The 21,105-nt window shown below is 43.8% G+C and overlaps 1 protein-coding gene across 4 annotated transcripts; it reads left to right on the top strand.

The window, feature by feature from the left end:
- The first annotated feature begins 797 nt into the window (after positions 1-797).
- On the top strand, positions 798-20,238 carry ppp2r5cb (protein phosphatase 2, regulatory subunit B', gamma b). Of its 4 annotated transcripts, none has more exons than XM_031866291.1 (16): positions 798-949; positions 1,473-1,532; positions 3,876-4,041; positions 13,034-13,233; positions 15,375-15,485; positions 15,590-15,682; positions 15,817-15,947; positions 16,050-16,109; positions 16,241-16,349; positions 16,444-16,497; positions 16,680-16,850; positions 16,966-17,093; positions 17,600-17,701; positions 17,830-17,902; positions 18,249-18,365; positions 18,500-18,634. In XM_031866291.1, exons 1-16 carry the CDS (start codon positions 923-925, stop codon positions 18,632-18,634), a joined length of 1,737 nt encoding a protein of 578 aa, XP_031722151.1. In that variant the 5' UTR covers positions 798-922. The 4 variants fall into 4 exon arrangements, with proteins under 4 accessions (XP_031722151.1, XP_031722152.1, XP_031722150.1 ...); XM_031866292.1 differs by having other exon boundaries at positions 923-949; positions 3,879-4,041; XM_031866290.1 differs by lacking the exons at positions 798-949; positions 1,473-1,532 and having other exon boundaries at positions 3,644-4,041; positions 18,500-20,238.
- Positions 20,239-21,105: the final 867 nt, after the last annotated feature.

Raw genomic sequence — 21,105 nt, 5'->3', positions numbered from 1 at the left:
TTTCTTCAGATTGTAGCCATTGGGACATGGATCTTGCCAACAACTTGAACCGAATCAAAATAACCTCTAGAGGAGGAGGAATATGTTCTTTAAAGGACATTGCCTCACCAAATCATTCTCATAGGACAGCAGCAGGCTCGTCATAGGAGGAAGAGCACAGGTGTAGCTAATACCCTTAACGATGGCTCTGCTCTCTTCAGTGAGCCATCATGCACACTTCATTCAGGCATAATTCATTTGATCACTTACGCTTGTGCTTTTCCCTACTCTGACACGTCAATATTGAGTGAAAAGGGCCTATTACAAAGGGCAGGGCATATTAACATATTGACAGAGACAAAAAAAACGAAGGGGGGAAACTGTAATTGATGAATACATTTAGAGGGCAAAATAGACATTGTAGGAGACAGTACAATTCCAGTAGATGGCAGTAATACAACAAAGAATGTGAGCTGCTATACAGTCTGTGGCTGCGACAAGCAAAAAGAAGGCTCTGCCAAGCTCTTTACATATTTTAGAAAATGTAGGAATAGGAAGGTTTACCAGCCCCAGTGAAAGAGATCGGCTGAACATGCGTTAGAGGAATGTGAGAGATATTCAACAAAGAACACACAACATTCATTATACACTAAAAATAGAACACACATAAATTGCCAAAAGTGACATTTTTAGAAGAACATGATTAAGCGTGCTGTCTCGCTCGTTGTAATAGCTACCTGTCACCGACAGGGGGAGCTCCCACTGACCCGCAGTGCTCGGCGTGTCGCTCCTGAGACGCTGGAGTCAGCTGACTAACAGCAGCCAATCACAGGGCGAGGACAGGCTGAAGCGTTTCAGCTCGCTGCCCTGAGAGTTATCAAGGTTTTTTTTGGGGTTGTGGAATATCTCCGAGAGGGGAGCAAGGGCGGCAACGGGTAGTACAATGCCGAATAAAACGAAAAAAGAAAAGGTGAGTTTGAGAACAGCCAAGAGGATATGACGGCTGGAAATATACAGTTGTGCAGTATGTATTTATTGATAAACCGGCATTTATAACGAGACATTTAATATAGTTATCAGTGCAGAGTGCACGTCCCATTAACGTTAGCAAACCGGCTAGCCGCTATTCTGCAGACATGTTAGCATTGTGCTGCCTTGCTATAAATAAGGCAATATGATATACTTTGCATGCATATGCTTATGGTGATTTGTGAGTGTTTTAAAGTGTTGAGTCAGAACTAAATATCATTAACGTTAGCTGTAAGCCGGCTATTGACTCTGAAGTAACGTTAGCCTGCTAGCAGCAGACATGCCAGTGCATTCAAACCAAACAGGATTGTGAGACTGGGTGGGTATGCATGCTATATTTAGCTTGGATTTTTTTTTTTTTTTTTTTTTTTTTTTTTTTTGCATGGCGGCATTCACTGATGGACTGCTTTACAAATGTTGTCCACCTTGCCTTGTGTATTAACCGAGCAACGTTTTTCTTGCAGGAGTCCCAAAAGTCTGGTAAAGTGGGCAAGAGTGGAGGACAAGAGAATTCAGAGCATGAGGTAACTGAAGGGTTAACAGGCATGGTTTTTATGGAAAACACAAGTTCAAATTGTCACTGATATTAGAGCTTGAAAATGGACTGCGACATAATGAACATTATCGGTGTCCATTACTGTCCTTTGCAGACTGTTAACATGTCACGGTATGCTTTAAAAATGACACTTTAATTCACTATTCACACACTTTTCAAATATTTTCTAATATTGCTATCATGTGCAATTTCTGATATTTTGCAATATACTGTAAATGTTGTAAATGCATGCCTTTTGTGTACATTAGCACCTATAATCCTGGAGACAGAGAAACTGCCGATCAGAATTGTAAAGCTAGCTAGATGAGCAAATCATTGATTTGAGCTAGCGGTATGTGTCACCTAGTGAGATACTATTGTCCTTGAAACGTGGCAGCATAGCATGAGGCAATCAATATACTACTTCCAAGGAGACTGTAAAGTCATTGTCATATCAGCGTTTAATGTGGCAAGGAGACTAGATTCTAATCAACAAAAGTGATCAAATTGCACTGGCAAAAAGGACTGGTAATCTTTACTTCACCGAAAAGGAAAACGCTCTACTTCCCACTGTGGTCAGACGTGAATCGACACCACTGTCATAAACTCTTATCAAAAGATAATGCACCAATCTACATATCCTGTCATGTGTAATAAATCAGTGGTACTGGTCTGACTGGCCTTTGACTTTTTTACTTGCGTCTGGATTGGGTCACATCTGGAAGAGCGAAAGGGGGTTTCTTCAGCCCACATTAGACACATTGTGTTGGTCCTGCCATAGCAGAGGCATCTGGTGTGAGTCATCACGTCACATTACTGCACCGCATGGTCCTGAACTGTATTTGTAAAATACTATGAGGGTGTCCAATGGTACCAGGTGCACAGTATGGGTTCAAACACAAAGATAAAATGCATCTGTGAACCAAAAAAAACAAACGGATTTACGTCAGACTTCTTCCATGACCTCTGCAATCACCATATCAACATCACTCAGCCATGATGGAAATAGTTCTCCTTGATGCTTTTCTATTTCACGGGAGTTCAAAAAGCTCGATGCTCTCTTTTCACGGCTGGTGTGACGGCCGACATCTGTTTGTGCAGGAAAGTACAAAGCAAAGTGGTGTCCTCCTCGTTCCTGGACATTTAATATTTATATTGGGAGGGCTGTTGACCACCTGTTCGTATTTGAGTGGCTGATGTAATACACAGTCCAGTTTGTTGTAATATAAAAATGCACACTACAAGGAGTTAGCTGCTTAGTGTCCCATTTAAAATACACATTTTATTTAAATATCACTCTAATCTGTTGCCCAAAACCTATATTTCTATCCTCTGACTTATTGCCATTAAGTTATGAATAATATAGAAACATGTTCCCCTACTGTCGACTTTCTGAATTCTTCTTTTTCAGCCTCTTGGCTGCCTCTTGCTGGGTAATGGCAACCAATAACATGGCTGTTGTGTTTCAGCAGCCATGCGGCAGATCTACCACTGCCCCGACCTTGTGTCAAATTTAAAATTGCTGGGCTGCAAGCTGCCGTCGTTACCCCCCCCCCCCTCCCTTTTGCCTCACACACTTGGTCACCAGAAGTGTTCGAGACTGAAAGGAATGTTTTATAATGCTTAAAGAAATCTCCTTTTTCTGTCTTGGTACCAATTATATCAGCATTTAATTAGAAAATCCTAGTTGACAGATGTTTCTGCTTTTGGCTTAATGAACTTACAAGTAGAAGAGTTAATTCCTATCTTTATGTTACATGAATACATAATCTAGTTCCTAGTAGAGGCCAGCGCAGCTGTATTACCTACTTTACTGGACAGCCTGCTCGTGGCCCAGCTCTTAAGCTCCCGTCTTGTAGCGCTGCAGACTGTGACTAACTATAGCTGGGTCTTAACTGAATTGAATAATTCCCCTGTGACTCAGACTTACACAGCTCCACGTCTGGTGAAGTAAGCACTTTGCCATCAGGTGTGTGGATGTGGATACCCAGCAGGCAGGTGAGAACCACATCAGGATTATATCCAGCCCTCCAAACTACAAAACCCTCTTTTTCTTTTTCTTTTTTTTTTTTTTATAAATTCAACTGAGACACAGCCGGGTGGTTTGAGGAAAACACACCCACACATGTTGGGTAAAGTGTCACAGGTTTATGGCCTTAGTTGTATAATGAAAGACACTGTCGTGTGTATAATTAAAATGTCCCATGTAGTGTATGGCAGCCAGTCACGTGTTTTTTATCAGATTCCCGACGAGGTACTTGCGCCCTCTTTCACCCCGTGTCCACCACATGTCATGTTGGTGTCACTGATGTGGCTTTTTCTCTTGTTTCAGCAGAGCTCTAACAGGAAGGCCAGCAATAATGTTCCTCCTACCACTCAGCTGCTTAAAGGGAAGCAGCCCGGTTCCCAGACACCTGTCAAAAAGGACAAGAGGCAGAGCTCCTCCCGCTTCAGCCTGAGCAACAACCGGGAGCTGCAGAAACTGCCTGCTTTCAAAGGTATTTACTGGTAAAACCACTAAAGGCTGTTATCTAATCACTTATTAATCAAACTACCCAGTGCTCTAGGTTTCTTTTTAGTTGTTGCACATGCATACACACGCATACAAGTGCATCTATCAGAGCTGCTCTGCCAGGCTGGGAGGTTTGGCACTTAGTTGTGGATTTCTAGACAATTAGCCTTTTTGTAGGTAAAAAAAAAAAATTAATTTAAGATGTTTTGAAACCTGATGTCAAAACTCAAATCCCCGTCATCTTGACACTGATAAGTGCAAGCCTTGCATACATGCATACCTACAGTCAAGCATACACTTTTAGTGTTAGTATTTTCTTTCCACACTGAAACATCGATGAACATCCCCGGCTGCATCACGCTCATTGTGATACCAGGCTGAGCATGACATTACGCAACGCATGGAAACAAACAGAGGGCGTACATGGCATGGACTTTGTGCTGGATTTGACCCAAGCGTCTATATTTAGTGGTAATCCAGAGATAAAGCTTTAATTCCATGGTCCTTGTGTTTTAGGATGTTGCCAGTGTCCAGCGGTATCTGCCAGCCACACTACTATTCCTTCTCTATTCCTCCCTTTGCAGGAGAGATATTGACGAATCTTTGCAGATTTGTATTGACGTTTGTTTTAATTACTGAGCTCGGTACCAGCAGAGCACCAGATGGAAAAGTAAGGAGTGGGCATTGCCGTCAGGCCTGCGGGCATACTGTCTATGCATGTGTCTGTGTGTGCATGCATGAATACACACAACAATGTTGTCTGCTGCCCTCTCCCAGTGCCATCCTTATATAACCTGGCAGTGTACTGAAAACAAACCACCGTACATGCATTATTAAGTATGTGGGAAAATCAACATTTTATAAAGAGATTTCCATCTTTTTAATAAACAGAATTTGCAGATGAGAGTGGAAATAAGATTGACCGCATGAGAGTCGGCTAGTCTGTGGGATGCAATAAATAGTTCAATGTCTGGGAATTATCAAACCTCATAAAATATGGTGAAAAAAACCCCCAAAAGCATGGTAGTGTGGCATAATTGAAAAGAAGTTAAAAGCCTTTTAGTAGCAACTGAAATATTCCCGATGACTATACATCTTACAAAGTTGTTAAAGTGTTGCCTGCCTGGCAGTCACAGAGAGGAGACGGACTAAATTATACATCTCTCAAAGGCCGACATTGTTTTGATATTTAAATTGTTTAGTTAACACGGCAATGACATGTCTCCAGGGGGATTGTATTGACTTCAATCTCATTGTTTCGTACAATAAATAAGTATGTGTTGCTATATGTGGATTGGAAATGATTACATGAATGTCAGAAGTTATGATACAACTTCTCCCCTTCTAAAGAGAGACAAGTTCACCTGAGAGAGCTGACTAAATGAAGGCCTTAATATGAGTTTATGTATTCTTCAGAAAAAGAGTGCCTTTGTTTTGTTTTCCTTCCTCGTACTTGAAGTCACTTACAAAGTGGAGTTCCTATCTGTGACCAGCAGCTGTTGTGTTTATCGTGTGCCATTTGTTCACCATTCAGTCTTGTGTGATTTATAATTAATGGAGACACACAATGGAGTTGATTCTACTACAAAACACACCTGTTCCTTAATCTTGGTGAGCCATTACCCTCGTACTGTGTCAAGAAAGGACTAAACACGACTTAATGTCTGATGAAGGAGCTCTTTTCCCACGACCCAACGGGAGCTTTGACAACATTCTGCAAAACATTATCCCACAGCGGCCCGGTAGATGTTATCACCGAGTCCTGTCCAAAGGGGCTCGGCCTGTTTTCGCTCCGTGCGTGTTCACCACCTCCTGATGGAAACGCGTGTCCGAGAGCAGCCTGTCCCGCAGAGCTTCGAGGTTGAGGCGAGACTGAAAAACCCTGACCAGAAGCGGGTCCCATGAACTCGCCTCCAACCCAAGTGTGCTTGTTGTGACATGGGTACATTTTAACGGTCCCAGCATTTACATTCAGCAGCTTCCTCTTAAAGACCTGATATGGTGAGCTTGTTTTATTAGGCCCTACCAAAGTACAAAGATCATGGAATTTGTGTTTTGGATAAAAAGTTTTATTTCTCTCGTGTCAAGTCCAAACAGACTTGCCAAAAACGAGCAGAACACCAGTTGTTGCCTCTGTATGTGTTCTCGTTTAAAGCTTTCCTGCATGAAGCATCTGTCTCTGAGGGTTTGTTGCCATCTGCTGGTTAGTCAAGTATTTGAGTTAATGTTGATTAACTGGAACAAACATTTCAGTTGTCAGGATGTAATATTGTCCTCAACCAGAGAAAGATGAAAATATAGTTTCTACAGTCTTCATTTGAGGGAATACTAAAGGAAGCCATCCTTGCATAACATCAGTTACAACAGAAGTTGCATCACGTACTCTTGAAACTTTAGCCCGTGAGTGTACTATAGTGTCTGCTTATGTGTCGCCTACAGAGTCAAACCTATTGGGCAAGAATGCTTCATGTTGATCTAAAATGTAAAGTTCTTTGTGTACATTTTCATTTTTACAGGTTGTTTTTTAAACAGCCAGGGTGGAATTTTCTTTCAACATTGTGGGCAAAGGCATGAAGCAGGATGCCGCAGGGCAAGGCAGGTTTCAGGGAAGGGTTTCCTGGCTCTAGCCCTCCTGCAGGTGCTAAAGGAAAAAACTCCCACACCTCATGACAGCAACTTCCTTTTTCAAACATCCCCCCCCCAAAAAAAAAACCTAGTTCACTAGCTTCGATCAGCTGTTGAAGCTCTCATTGGTTCGGCGTGATTCAGATCTTTAGGAACAGCCTTGAGTAAGTAAATAAAGCGTTGAAGTAATCAAATAGTCTCATTGTCCCAAAATAACACCGATACATATTTCAGCTGAGAATCTGAGCAGGTTCTCCCTTTCGGTCTTAACGTGAAGGTACCACAGAGCAGCTATAACCAACATGACGTCTCTCGTTTGAGTAGATGGGACTTTCCACCACTGGAAGCTGCTTTTGTCTGTGACCACGACATTGAAGATCAGGAGATCTGTAAATAAACCACTCGACTGTGGCTGTCCCGCTGAATTTGGAACACAAGCAAATACAGTCTCCATCCTATCCAGGACCGGACTCATGATGCCTCACAAGTTCACCGTCTCTGCCTCTGCCAGAAAAAGCACGGACGCAGCGTAAAAACCTCACGCTCATGAATGGATGCATGTGCAAGAAGAGGATCTGTAACAAGTGGGAGTGTTTAGCGTTGTCTTGGTCAGAACAACAAATCTTCTGATGGGAGGTTGCCTCATGACTAGGGAGCCGAAAGGCAAGAAAGAGCCCTTTATACACTCCGACTAGACCCTGCTGCTGCTGAAATACACCACTGTTGTATACAGTAGCACCAGCGAGACTTGATGTTCTTTTGCGCTGCTAATTTGTGTTGGAGACTAGATCATTATGCTGGGGGAAAGGGCATGTTCTCATTCCCATCAGTGTAGCCCAACAGTTTTTTTTTTTAATGGCAAGAAAAATCCTATAGAGTAAGCTCGCTACGAGTTATCAAGCATTGGACGTGTGTCTCGCAAGCACTAGCCCCCCCCCCCCCAATACATATTATTATGTCAGACCAACTGTTATCTGATGTTATGCGCCTATCTGATCTTGATTAAAAGCGCAGCTCGAATACGAGTGAGAACTCGACTCTGGAACATCCAGTTGTGCAAGTTTCAGCCGTAGGGACCCACCGGGAGGAGCTGTTACACACTGTTATGTGTTAATGAATATGTTTTTTTTTACTCAAAAATGCAAAGGACACCTTCATTTTTTGGTTTTGCAGGGTGTTCATGAAGTCAATCACATTTCTCTGTGTGTGTATACGTCTGTGTGTATGCTCGCGGCCCTTGCAGCATGGTGACACACACACACGCAGTATAAACTGGGATTGGTGATGGTACGTGATGATTGGATGCACACTGTGACTTGACCTTTCTACCTAATAGAAATGTCAAGTCCTGGTTCCAGGATTCTGGAGAGCTTTCGGGTATCGAGATGAACGTGTGTTTGAATTCCACTTCGTATGTGAGTCTGGTTTAAGTGCATTTTAACGATCAGCTTTACAGTGCAGAGTTCTGCTCGTGCACATCCTGTGTCGCTTGCATCAAGACTTCCTGTTTCTCTGTCGCGTACACCTGGGCTCAGGCTGTGCTCCTGAAGAGCCATCTGTCATGCAAAAACTAACAAACACACACAAAGAAAGCACATGCATAAAAAGGGCTTTTTTGTGTTGGACAGTCAATTGTATTGAACAAACTTCAGCTTCTTGTTGATACATCTTGTAGCAGTTTTATTTGAAACAGCTCGTGGTGTGTTATTTTCCATGTTTTGAATGTTTTGCGTTGTAATTTATGTCATTTGGGGTTTGTTGTCGGGTGTTAGGCTGTGATTGAGTAATGAGTACAAACAGCCTACATGTTTGATAGGCATGTGTATTTCCTGGTCTTCTTCTTGTTACTAAATTTTAAAAAAAAGGGCTGAACTGATGGCAGATCAGTAGTTTGTGCTTTAAAAGTCTCGACAGATGTAGCTGCTCGCACTCCAATCACAGTCACAGCCCCACCTCTTCCCCCTTCGGCCCACCAGCCAATCCCTTCCCTCCTGTTTATTTATGCCGACACTCGGCCCATGTGATTGCAGCCAGCCAACCGGGTGGCTGCAGTGGGGGATGACATCACTAACTAGCTGGTTCCCTCCAGCAGCAGGGGAGCTTCATTTTCTGCTCCGAGTGTTCGTGCTAAAATGGAGGCTGGCTCCTCGCCTTAGCTCGGGCTGCCCTCTTCTCCCCCGTCTCCTGCCTCGACTCACTGATGTTGGCATGCACTAGAACTGCCAGTGGGATGGTTCTGGATGCACCCAGCACCAATGGGCCTTTCCAGCCTGTGGCCCTCATGCATTTTAGAGGTGAGAATAGGAAGATTTTCCTCCTCCTTGCTGTTGTGTGTTTGTGTTTCAAGAGGAGATGGTCAAAAAATGTCTTTGCCATTTAGCAACTGCAGTTGGATTTTGTAGAACAAAAAGTGTTTGTGTCGGATGACTTTTCTTAAAGTTGCTGCAACAGAGTGAGAGCTTTTATCCCCTGCATGTGTGTTTTTGGAAGCGGGGGAGGGGGGTTGTGTTTGTATGTCAACGAGGAAGGGTTTCGCCAAGGGTTTTGCGGAGGCAAGGCGAGAGAGAGTGAGGAGTGCTACTTTTGAGTCACCCATCCCCCATCGAGACTGCTGACGTCATAGGAAGTGAGGTCAAAAGCGTGTTGTCGGTGTGTGCATCTGTATTGTGTACGGGTATCTGGTGTCGGCTGAGACGTGTACGTTGAAATGCTCTGAGTTACTGTCTAAACACACAACCAGTGTTGTGCAGGGAAAACAGAACCTGACTAGATCAATGCTAACAGTACCTCTGAATAAGAGTTTGTGTCACAAACTCAAGGCACATGTTTGTTCATATGTTCTTTTCTTAATCCACAAACCGATGCGTCGGTGTACATTTAACATGCAGCCTATTAATGCACACATGTGCTACTAACGGTAGTCGAGGTGAATGCAGCCCCATACTAGCCACATGCCTTTGCATTGAAAGAAAGAAAGAAACCCTTTTTATTGTCATATACACGAAATTTGACCTCTGCATTTGACCCATCCCTGTATATAGGGAGCAGTGGGCTGCCAATGACAGGCGCCCGGGGAGCCGGGGGTTCAGTGTCTTGCTCAGGGACACTTTGACACGTGACACGTCCCAGTTGAGGATCGAACCGTTACCAGACAACTCTTTTAAGCCAGTGCGCCACGGACTGTACACAGAATATGTACAAAGTATTTGCCACATTTGTGGCAGTTTTATTAATCGGTTATTTATGAAATATTCACCAGTAGACATTGTGGGATTTTGAGATATGTCCTTGGGAGCAATTTGTGTCCACGCCTGGTTTCCTGTGAGCACGCTGGAGCCTTTAGATGAGCAAAGGTTAGCGGCCCATCCATGCAGAGAGGCCTGTGTGTGATGTTTGCAGTGGCACAGCATGTCTCTTAATATTTTAGGCGTATTCAGAAACCCTAGTGCTGTTGTGTAACAGGAGCTGCTAGACCTCTTGGCACTCGGGGGTGGATGAGATGAGGTGCTCATGGGTGGACCGCTCGGGTACTGATGAATGAAACCTTAATATCACCAACAGTTGATCTACAGATGACGCTGTGTTCTTGTATTGAGATCAATATGAAGAGATTTGTTTGCATTTTGACATGGACGTCATGTCTCTTCCTGTTCAGTGTCAAAAAAAATGTAGTATAAGTTTTTGCAGGTATTGTATCTGCTAGAGAGGGAGCAGGGAAATAGTACCGAAACGCACAGAAAGTAATATTTCTCTGTGGCACCAGCTCCACAGCTTAAAGTTGCAGCTTGTTAGAACGGAAGACAGAACAAAAGAATATACTTAGCTGTGCCTTACATAAACACCGTGTTGTAACATAAAGCAGATCTGAGGTTTTCCAGGAATGCGGTAGCCAAAGCTCAGGAGTGAAGCAAATCGCCAGCTGTTTGACCTTTTTGATGCGGTCGATTAGATCCCGTCTGTAGCCAGTAGTTTGGACGGAGGGAATGAAGTATGATGTTACTGCAAAGCTACTTACAGACTTGTCACTATTCTACAGTGTGTCTGAATATAGACGTAGACATGTCTTGTAACCAGTTGGCTGGACTACTTGTTCCAAGGTACCGCGCTGCACAAACGAATCATAATGGCTGATATACACTCGAAAAACAGAAAGAATATACAGTCTGCGTGTACAGAAAATACAACATGGCTTTCACAGGTGTAGCACACAGGTATGAATTATGTACCCGTACAAAATAAATAGTTCCTTTTTACGTTAATAGAATTAGTATGCAACTTTTCTTCTAGGTTACCTGTGTTTGTGGTGAACACGTGTCTGGTGCTACTTTGGGTTGGGGGTGGTGCACACTCTCAATTGGCATAACCGCCGTGGCTCTGTATGTGAGGTTACAGCAGTTTGACTTACATCATGCTCAAGCAAATCCGTGTCGGTGTAGGTTCTTGTATAAGTTGAATATTACTATCCTAACCTGTCATATGTATATGTTGTTCAGATATAACCAACCTGATGAAGGGCAGTTGCTTAATTACCTTTAGTTTATCCTTTATTTCTCGTTACATGTGCTTTTATTTTAGCTTTTAAGCTCTCCCTTTTGCATACCGACCCAAATTCCCACTATGTTTAAATCTTTTTTGCTTAATGACACATAATAGTTTCCTAACAGTAACACCGCAGCATGTTGACCTTTTTATTTTAGGTGTTGGGTGTACTGTTGACTCCCGGCTATTATCCGTGTTTTACCATGTCTGCTCGGCTGACTCGTCGCCTGGTCGCTGCTGATGGGCTCAACCAATCGGCAGCGTATGAATCCATTGTAACAGCAGCAGCGTCTTTGATTAGTCCAAAGTCCCGCCTCTGTCTGTGGTCCCCATGGTGGCGTACAGTACACGAGACTGACTCACTGTGATGAAAGAACTAATGCTGCCCTGTGGGTTGGTTTTGTAAGGTGACATTTTGCTTTAAGTCACTAATCCCCATGATGGATGAAAATGAATGGGCACCTTTGCACTTCTTTTTTGGTTTCGGGGTATTTTTGTAGCTTTGGGAATCTGACCAACTGAGGCCCAATGACTTCCAGGAGTAGCCGTCTCATACAGGAGACATTTTCTCTGCAAAGCAAAATAGTTATTCCCTTATTGAAAGCAGCATGTCCCATCGCAGTACGTGCATCATGACAGAGTTTTTGTTATTACCACTTACTCGGTATAATACACAGACTGAATATAGTGTGCGTCTTCTGTCTGGTCTTCTCAAAAAGCTGCAAGGAAATGTGTTGCCTGAGTTCTGATGACAATGAGGGAGAATATATATTTTTTTAGCATTTATTTAGAGTTATTTTTACTTGTTTATTAGCACTACGTGGCCTGGTTCCTTATGTGTCTGAAACATTCTGGGCATACGAGTTGGGAAAGCCCTCGAGTCCTCTGGGAGCAGACTTGAACAGAAATCCCTGGTGGTTCTGCATTTAGCTCCTGAGCTTCTGGTGCAGCCCACAGTATTTGAGGGGTGGGGGTGGGGGGGTGCTCAAAGTCTTTATATTTTAACACAAGCTCAAAACATACCATTTGGACATAACATTTGTGTAATTATTATATTAGTTCTATTATTTTATAATGTTTATTTGATTGCAGATAATGTTGAGGGTGATTAATGAGTCTTTGTGGCAGCTGTTGTACGGTGATGATGATGATGCACGCTGGCAGAATGCAGATTGGCTCATTGACACCGATTGTGCAGCAGCTATAAAAAAAACGTGTCGTGATTTTTGAATAGCACGTTAACGATTATACACGGACGGGTGTGGCTCAATAATAATCCTGGAGGCAGATTCGGAGCCTCTGCATCGTTGATGGAGTGAACGACGGTGTCTTTTAAAAGGCTGAATTATTGATTTATGAAGTCTTTAAATGAGGTCTCAACATGTCGCCACATGAACTCCTGTAGAAGAATGAAGCTGAATAACTCTTGAAGGAATATTGATGTATTCCTTTTAAAGCTTTTGTACAAGTCATCACAGACTGCGAGAGAGGGGAAGCAGAACAATTAATCCTGACAACAAACAAAGCTTTGAGGCATACAAGTTGGCATTATGGATGTTTTCCTAAATATGAGACTTCTATGTCTATTTACCTTGTACCTGTATCCTTTCGTGTAGTTTTGGATTACTTTAATCCAGCGTCTGACTTGTGCAGTGTCAAACTTTGTGATAGTTATACGTCGTTCTGTGCCGATAGAGTGAGGCACCATTTCTCAGATACAGCGTTAACATCTGGAATGAGTCGTTCCTGTTTCTTTCCTGTTAAAGCCGAAATCTTCTGTTAATGTCCCCTTTCCTTCCGTTTCTGTCGTGTAGATGTTCCCCCTGCCGACCAGGAGAAGCTGTTCATCCAGAAGCTGCGGCAGTGCTGCGTCCTCTTTGACTTCATCTCGGACCCGCTGAGTGACCTGAAATGGAAGGAGGTGAAGCGGGCGGCGATAAGCGAGATGGTGGAGTACGTCACCCACAACAGGAACGTCATCACCGAGCCCATCTACCCGGAGGTGGTGCACATGGTGAGCGTTTTAACCATCATACGCAGTGTACATACTCGGGTTAGCAATCCGAGTATGTACATTATTCACCTCCAGATTAAAGGTTCCTGTACGTGAGGCGAAGCAGTTGGTTTTGTTGCACGCCCGACACAGAATGTGGTATTTTCATTTCCCTCGCAGCGTGGCCTCCTCTGTGCTGATGCAGGGTGGATGTTGTTTTTAAGCTGCTGTTGCAGGCTTGTGAGTTTCACATTAGTGAGACTATTGTTTTAGAGTTGATTTTAAAGGAAGTCTTCAGGGCAGAAGTGGCGTTCAATATTGCAATATATTTTTTATTATCTTCAGTAATCATTTCATTTACATGTAATATCTTTCAAATATCTTTAATAAAGAGAGGCAGTGGCAGTTATTTTTGTGAATAATCACAGCGTGGTGAGTATTTTCAGCCACAGGTTGCCTTCTTTCTCCTTTCATCTCCTTCCTGTTATTCATTAAGAACACTAATCACATCATCACTGAGGAAGGCCGCTCATATTTTCAATTGCTGGATAACATTGTCTGTCTGGCTGTGGTTATGTTTAATAATGACGGTCACGTTGTCATGTCTCACTGAGGTAGGAAGGATTGTATGTCCTTGTCTGTGATACATTTTTGTGAATAAGCCTCGGCTGTATACTAAAATGCATGCGACCATGAAAGAGCCACATGACTCTGTTCACTGAAGCTATTGCTTTCATATTCCATTATCATCGGTAGAAGGATCTGCTGTGTGTTAACCTCGATCTCTTCCTGGTTTGGATGTGGACTTTATGTCTGTGCAATGGATGTGCTGTGGTTTCTACGGCTCTGCCAGCAATACTCGCACGTTTCAGAACCACTTTAGTCGTTATTTTTTGGCTCCCCACAGCGTTCTGCGAAACTCTCAGGAGCATCACTGACCTCGGTAAGAACCGAAAGATCTTTGACACATAAACCCAATTTATCTTCTATCCTTGAAATCATTGGTTAAGGCATTAAGTGGCCTATTTATTTATGTGGTGACTTAGTGGTGTTTGTCTAAAGATGGCCATAAGAGAGTTAAACCATACGAGGTCACTAACCCTAAATCATGTGCGGCTCCATCCTCTGCAGGTGTGAACCGGTTAAAGTTGAGCTGTAGTCCGTGTGTCTGTCACTGAGCTCCTCCTGTATATTTATTAGACGTGTGGTGACAGGTTTGCTGTCCCAAGCTAAATTCTAAAGCCTTTGATTTGAATCAAAGCTCGGCCTCAATGCCACATGGTAAGCTGCAGATAATCAAGGTGCTAATTTCCACCCGTCCTCCTCGTCGTGGCTTCATTTGATCAGTGCTGCAGAAAATGCAACAGAGCTTCCGAATCTGCATGAAAATATCCTCTTATTCCTGACGGGCCCTCTTAAAGGCACGGGCTCTTTGAAGTCCACCGACGGCTTTCATCATCAAAGTATGGAGATCGACACGACTGACATCGTATTCGTATGTTAAGGCTGTGCACGTTATTTCCTCCAGAAGCCTTGTTCTCAGGGCGTGTTTGATGCCTCTGTGTCCGAGCTTTAGAACAATATTTTGCCAGGCCTTTGGGATGACATGGCTGTGGTTGTTCCATTAGTCCCGTTCTCTGGGGGGGATGATAAGAAAGGGTTTCTGCTGAGAACATAAACACGATGGTGAGTGAGTGCGCTTTGACCTCTGCTCGACTGCACTCTGGAGGGGCCATCTTAAGTGTGCTGTCTTGAAAGTGAGAGGACTTGGAAGGAAAATGGATTGATGCTTCCCAGTGTGGGGAATAGTAACACAAGCGAAACAGGCTGCTATCTTAGATGAGCACGAGGGGGAATATTCCACCATCGATGTATATTTTCATTCATTCTTTGTCATAAAGAAAACATTTTTGAAGGCAGGTTATAACGATGCATTCACGTTGCATAACATGATTGTACCAGTGTTTGCTTTAGCATGTTTTCACTGTGATATGTGCAATAAACTAGCCGACATATCTCACTGAAAGACACGTCACGATCCGCATGTTAATTTACCTTTCTGTTGTCCAGTTTATTGTAAAATAAACTGAATCAGTAATTGATCTCTGTTGCAACATGATGTCCTGACTGAGGGACTTCCCTATTTTCTTCTCTCTCCATAGTTTTCTGTGAATATGTTCAGGACGTTGCCGCCATCATCCAACCCCACGGGGGCCGAGTTTGACCCAGAGGAAGATGAGCCCACGCTAGAGGCAGCGTGGCCACATCTACAGGTACACACACACACACACACACACACTCACACACTCTAACCTGATGAATAAATCCATACAGCTGTTAATTTCACGTGCCGTAACCTCGTCTCTTCTTTCCACAGCTGGTCTATGAATTCTTCCTGCGGTTCTTGGAGTCGCCTGACTTTCAACCAAACATAGCCAAAAAGTATATTGACCAGAAGTTTGTAATGCAGGTGAGCTCATAATGGTACATAGAGTGATCGCATCGTGTGTGTATTTTCATGATGCACGAGTGTTCTGTCTTTCAAAGATCTGTATGTGGTTCTTGGTATTTAGTGTCTCAGTAACCTTTTTTTTTTGTGCACAGCTCTTAGACCTGTTTGACAGTGAAGACCCCAGAGAAAGAGATTTTTTAAAGACCACTCTTCATCGCATCTATGGCAAGTTCCTGGGCCTGCGAGCGTACATTAGGAAACACATTAATAACATATTTTATAGGTGAGTGAGTCTTTAGGTTAGGCACATTAGTGACACTTTGTGCTGTAAGTAATGGAGCGTGTTTTGTTCAATGTGATTTATCACCATGCTGCTATTTTTCAGGTTCATTTATGAGACTGAACATCATAATGGAATAGCAGAATTACTGGAAATATTAGGCAGGTAAGAAACCTTTGAGAGGTGCATCCATAGAACTGTTGCCTTTGTCTGATCTCTTCAGTGTGTAGACGCCATCAGAGTGTTGAGTTGAACCCTAGCTCTTATTCTTCGTCTGCTCCCCGTTCTCTTCACAGCATAATCAACGGGTTCGCATTACCTTTGAAAGAAGAGCACAAGATATTCCTGCTGAAAGTTCTGCTGCCTTTGCACAAAGTCAAGTCTCTTAGTGTTTATCACCCACAGGTAACCACTTTGTCAGTCTTAAATAATGTGTTCATGCTTATGTCTGCTATAAAGACTTTATAATAATAATTATGATGTTTTATTTCTCCCTTAGCTGGCTTACTGTGTGGTCCAGTTCTTAGAGAAAGATAGCACCCTCACAGAACCGGTAAGATGTCATTTACAAATACAATGATACACAAAGATATACATAGCTATCTGTGCTTTCATTCCTCTAAATCTGTTTCTGTTGATGTTTTTTAAACGCTATCTCCTGGAGCTCTTTGTCATTCAGAGTATCCATATGTTCTTCTTCTTCTTCTTTACTAATGCTGCTGTCCCTGTCTTCAGACGGTCATGGCTTTGTTAAAGTACTGGCCCAAGACCCACAGTCCTAAAGAGGTGATGTTCCTCAATGAACTGGAGGAGATCCTGGACGTCATCGAGCCCTCAGAGTTCGTCAAAGTCATGGAGCCCCTCTTCAGACAGTTGGCCAAGTGTGTGTCCAGCCCGCACTTTCAGGTCTGACATTCACCCCAGCACACACATTAAGTGATTTTACTTCAGTTTGTCGTGCACAGGTAATCTGTCTGTCTGTCTACTCCAGTAACCCTGTTCTGAACTCATGTGGTCTCAGGTGGCAGAACGAGCTCTGTACTACTGGAACAACGAGTACATCATGAGCCTGATCAGTGACAACGCCGCCAAGATCCTGCCCATCATGTTCCCATCCCTCTACCGCAACTCCAAGACCCACTGGAACAAGTGAGTCCCTGAACCGGCTCTCCATCGAGTCCATCTCTCAGTCTCGCTGCCCGATTATCGTTTGTGGTAACACCAAAGGCCCTTGCACACCGGGGGCGGGACCAATACATACCATACCAATACAAAACAAATGCTCTGAGTGAGTTCCAGTTGAAAGGAGGGAATGGAGCTGGTATGCACTGCCTTTGTCAAGGTTGAAAGGAGCAATCGATGTTTTCCGTCTTGGTTCGGACCAAGCATCCTCCGTGTTGTTGTACATTATCGCGTACGCACAAATCGATTAGTTGGTTCCTTTATTCGCGATGCAAAAGCTCAGATAGGTCGCTCTAGCTCCCCTAAAAACCTACTATGTTTTTTTCGCTGCGTAATATTTGCGTTCCATGTGAAAGTACTATACTATAAGTTATATATATATTTTTTAATCTCATGAAAAAGGACCCCCCCGGTGTGTAAAGGCCTTCAGTACGTAAACACAGTGACCCGTGGTAATCCTTGTGTTTCTGCAGGACGATCCACGGGTTGATCTACAACGCTCTGAAACTCTTCATGGAGATGAACCAGAAGCTGTTTGATGACTGCACCCAGCAGTTCAGGGCAGAGAAAAGCAAGTAAGTCACAAGCCGAGACATCACATCTGAAGTTCTAGTGCCGCTACAAGCTCTCCTGACGTACTTTAGACACAACAGATTTGTGACCTCAGTGTATCATTCAGTACATTCTTCTTTTTGTGTCTCAGAGAGAAAGCCAAATGGAAAGAGAGAGAAGAAGCGTGGCTGAAGATTGAGAATCTTGCCAAGTCAAACCCACAGGTGTGCAAAGGAGCTAGTTAACCGTTGTTATCGAGTAATTAGGGTTGTGCCACATGTCTTCTTTTTTTTTTTTTTTTTTGTTGTGTACATTCAAAACTATTGAGATTTTTTTTTAATGAATTTTCAAATGTCAACAAAATCCTCAACTTGAATAAATGGTTAATCGATTAAATGAGTTGACCTTTCTTTAATGAATACAACATGGGGAAGCAGTTTTCATGACTTTGTGACTACAGTCTGTGACGTTCAGGATCGACGGTGCGCTGCTGCAGAATGAATAAAGGAAAAAAGTGACCAGTTTAGTTCTAACTCCTTTCATTGCGTTGGTCCTCCTCTCCCTGTACAGTTTCTGATCTACGTCGACTCGATATGCTCAGGCTGTCCGATGGACATGGAGACAGACGGGCCGCTGCTGGACGACGTCAACATGCTGAAGAAAGCAGTAGAGGAGGAAGCCACACAGGTAAGGAGGGTAGTGTAGCAGGGAATAGTACACTGGTCTTAGGTCTAACATTGCTTATTGCCAAAGTAAAATCATTGTGGCCCAATTTTGTATCTTTATATTTTAGTATTTCTATTCTGTCTCCATGTGTCCAGATCCTAAAAGATCAGCGTCGAGAGCGCCCGCTGATGAGGAGGAAATCGGAGCTCCCCAGGGACATCTGCACTGTCACCGCCTTGGAGTTGCACCGGAGGGCCGACGAAATGTTGACGACACACGACGGCCACTAAGAGACCACCCCCGGATCCACCGTAAACCAGCAGCAGCATCCACAGAGGAACCACATGCGCGCCCCCCCCCCCCCCCCCCCCCCCCCCCCCCCCCCCAGAGGCCAGCACAACAACAGACCTCTGGCCCAGCACAACACAGAATTGAACAGTCTCAGCTCCACCTGACGCAGGAAATGTCTAACGCCGCTCGTCTCAGCCTCGTTTAGGCTTTTCGGGACAAGCGGTGCCCCCCCCCCCCCAAACTCCCTCTTTTATCCGCCTGGTTGTCGGCCGGCAGATACGTCTGTGGTGCTGGACGGTCCCGCATGACCATGACATGAACTTCACCCGAGAGACTGTAGTGTCCTTTTTCTCTCTTTCCTCCCTCGTTTCTTCTTCTCCTCTCCACTCGTTGTGTTTTCGGGGTGCTGTGCTGCCCCCGTCTGGTCATTTCTCTCAGGTGTTCTGTGTGTGAGCGGTCTTCTCTTCTTGCCTCTTCTTCACGGATGTCCAGGTGCTTGTACAAATAATATGAGCCTTGTTCGTTTAAAAAACAAACAAAAAAAAACGCATCAGTTGATGAGAAAATGTCAGTTGTTTCTATATATATTTAATATTAATTATTATTCTCATAACAGTTCAACTAGACGGCTGTTTATATTTTATTTTTTCCTACATAGTATATTAGGAGCTCTTCCCAGAGTAAAATACACTTCTTATCTGTAGACCTGCTCGGTTTGGAGCTTTCTATTTCCCCCCCATTAGCTGTGAAGATTCATTGGTGGTTCTGTTAACCAGGACCGGGTCATGCGGGACTACAGTGGGTCTGGATTAACGGCAAACAGTGCGGGCCCGACAGAGCTCTAAGGTTCTTCATCCAACAGTTCTTTGCACTTGTGTAGAAGCTTACTTCTCATTCATTTAAAAAAACAAAAAACGCTCTTTTTTTAAATTGTGTCTGCAATAAGTGAACACGTGCTTGCGGTGCGTGTCGGTGGCTCAAACAATGGTCAGATAGTTTATTACGTGTTCGGATCCATTCGATTGGTTGTCCAGCGCCTGGGGGGGTTACATGAGGGGGGATTGTGAGGTTTATTTCTGGTCATTAGCATTCAGTACAAGTCGCTGTCATTCATGTGAGGCTCACGAGAGGTCACAGAGACATATAGTCGCTCGTGTGGGGTTCAACGCAACGCCGCTGTGTGCCGAGAGAAGTCAAACGGGAGCAGAAAACCGTCCTGATAGCGACCACTTTTTCTACTCTTCTCAAGCAAGACCCTTTTATTTATAAAAACACTCGGTAGAGACTAGACTGCTCCGTAGATGAGGTGTGTTTGGTTTGAGGAGGTCGAACATAAGCCTTTCTTTTCACAGTGCCTTTTATAGTCTAAGGGGATCAGCCGAGAATCGAGTAGGAGCATGAACTAAAATGCCCGATGAATTAAAAAAAAAAACAAATAATCGTACCATTAGTTTCCAAAAAAGACCCGATGCGTTCAAGTCCGTGCTCGGCACACCTACAGCCGCTCGGACTCCCTACACATGCCTTGTTGAAGCTACACGGAGAGGAGAAGCAGAGTGGTCGCCCCCAAGCCACTTCAGCGATGAAGCACTTCCTGATAAAACTTGAAAGAAAATAGAAACACAACTGAAGGGGAAAAAAACAAACAAACGAGTAAAGAATTGAAATCCGTGATGCTGTCTGTTGTTGGGCCGTTCAGAGCTGATCGCGACTTTTCCATTATGCTCCCCCACTGTCCCATTCATTGATTTGTACCATTGTTTGACACCCCCTCTGCCCAGACCTGCACACTGGCTGTAACCCCCCCTTCAGTAAAAACCTACTACCCTGCTCGGACATCTGTTTGATCTGCTTCTGGATGCGTGCGAGTTCTGTTGTATTCTTCCTTTGCCTGCAGAACCTCTCGCCGGTGTTTCAACCGAATGTGCAAATTGTAAATAATAGCGCAGCCAACCCTGTTCCGTTCATGTTTGTCCTGAAGAACAACATTCACCAAATGTCGTCCCCACTGCGGCGTGTCCGGCGGTGGTTCCATCCCCTCAGCCGGCCTACTGTGCCCCCTCTTGAGTGTCGGCGGTGCGGCTTGTGTCCCGCTGGTGACTGTTGTTCTCCTTGAAATGGCTTTAATGTCGGCTTCTTTGGAGCTCTCTTCATTTTACATGAGCCGTCTTCTTTGTTTCTTTGAAAAGAATGAAGTGTCCTTTTAGTACACGTCTCCTACTAAACGGCTTCATCTAATATTGTACATATAATGTACTTTTATTTTATGTTCTAACTATTATTAAATGGTAGGTTTCATACTTTGTACCAAACACCCCCGTGTACAGAATACAGAGGTTATTAGCAACAGTTGGTATGTGGCACAGACTTCAACACGTGACTATTTAGAAACCGTTTAGGATTTGGATAGTTTTTTATCTATTTGTAAACCGACATCTTTTCCGCATTTGTGTTTGTTTTTCACCTTCAG

This window comes from Anarrhichthys ocellatus, unplaced genomic scaffold, assembly GCF_004355925.1.
Source record: "Anarrhichthys ocellatus isolate YVR2014 unplaced genomic scaffold, GSC_Weel_1.0 scaffold34, whole genome shotgun sequence".
Classification (NCBI taxonomy): domain Eukaryota; kingdom Metazoa; phylum Chordata; class Actinopteri; order Perciformes; family Anarhichadidae; genus Anarrhichthys; species Anarrhichthys ocellatus.
Note: the sequence above shows the minus strand (reverse complement) of the source record. Positions and strands in the feature narration are given on the sequence as shown.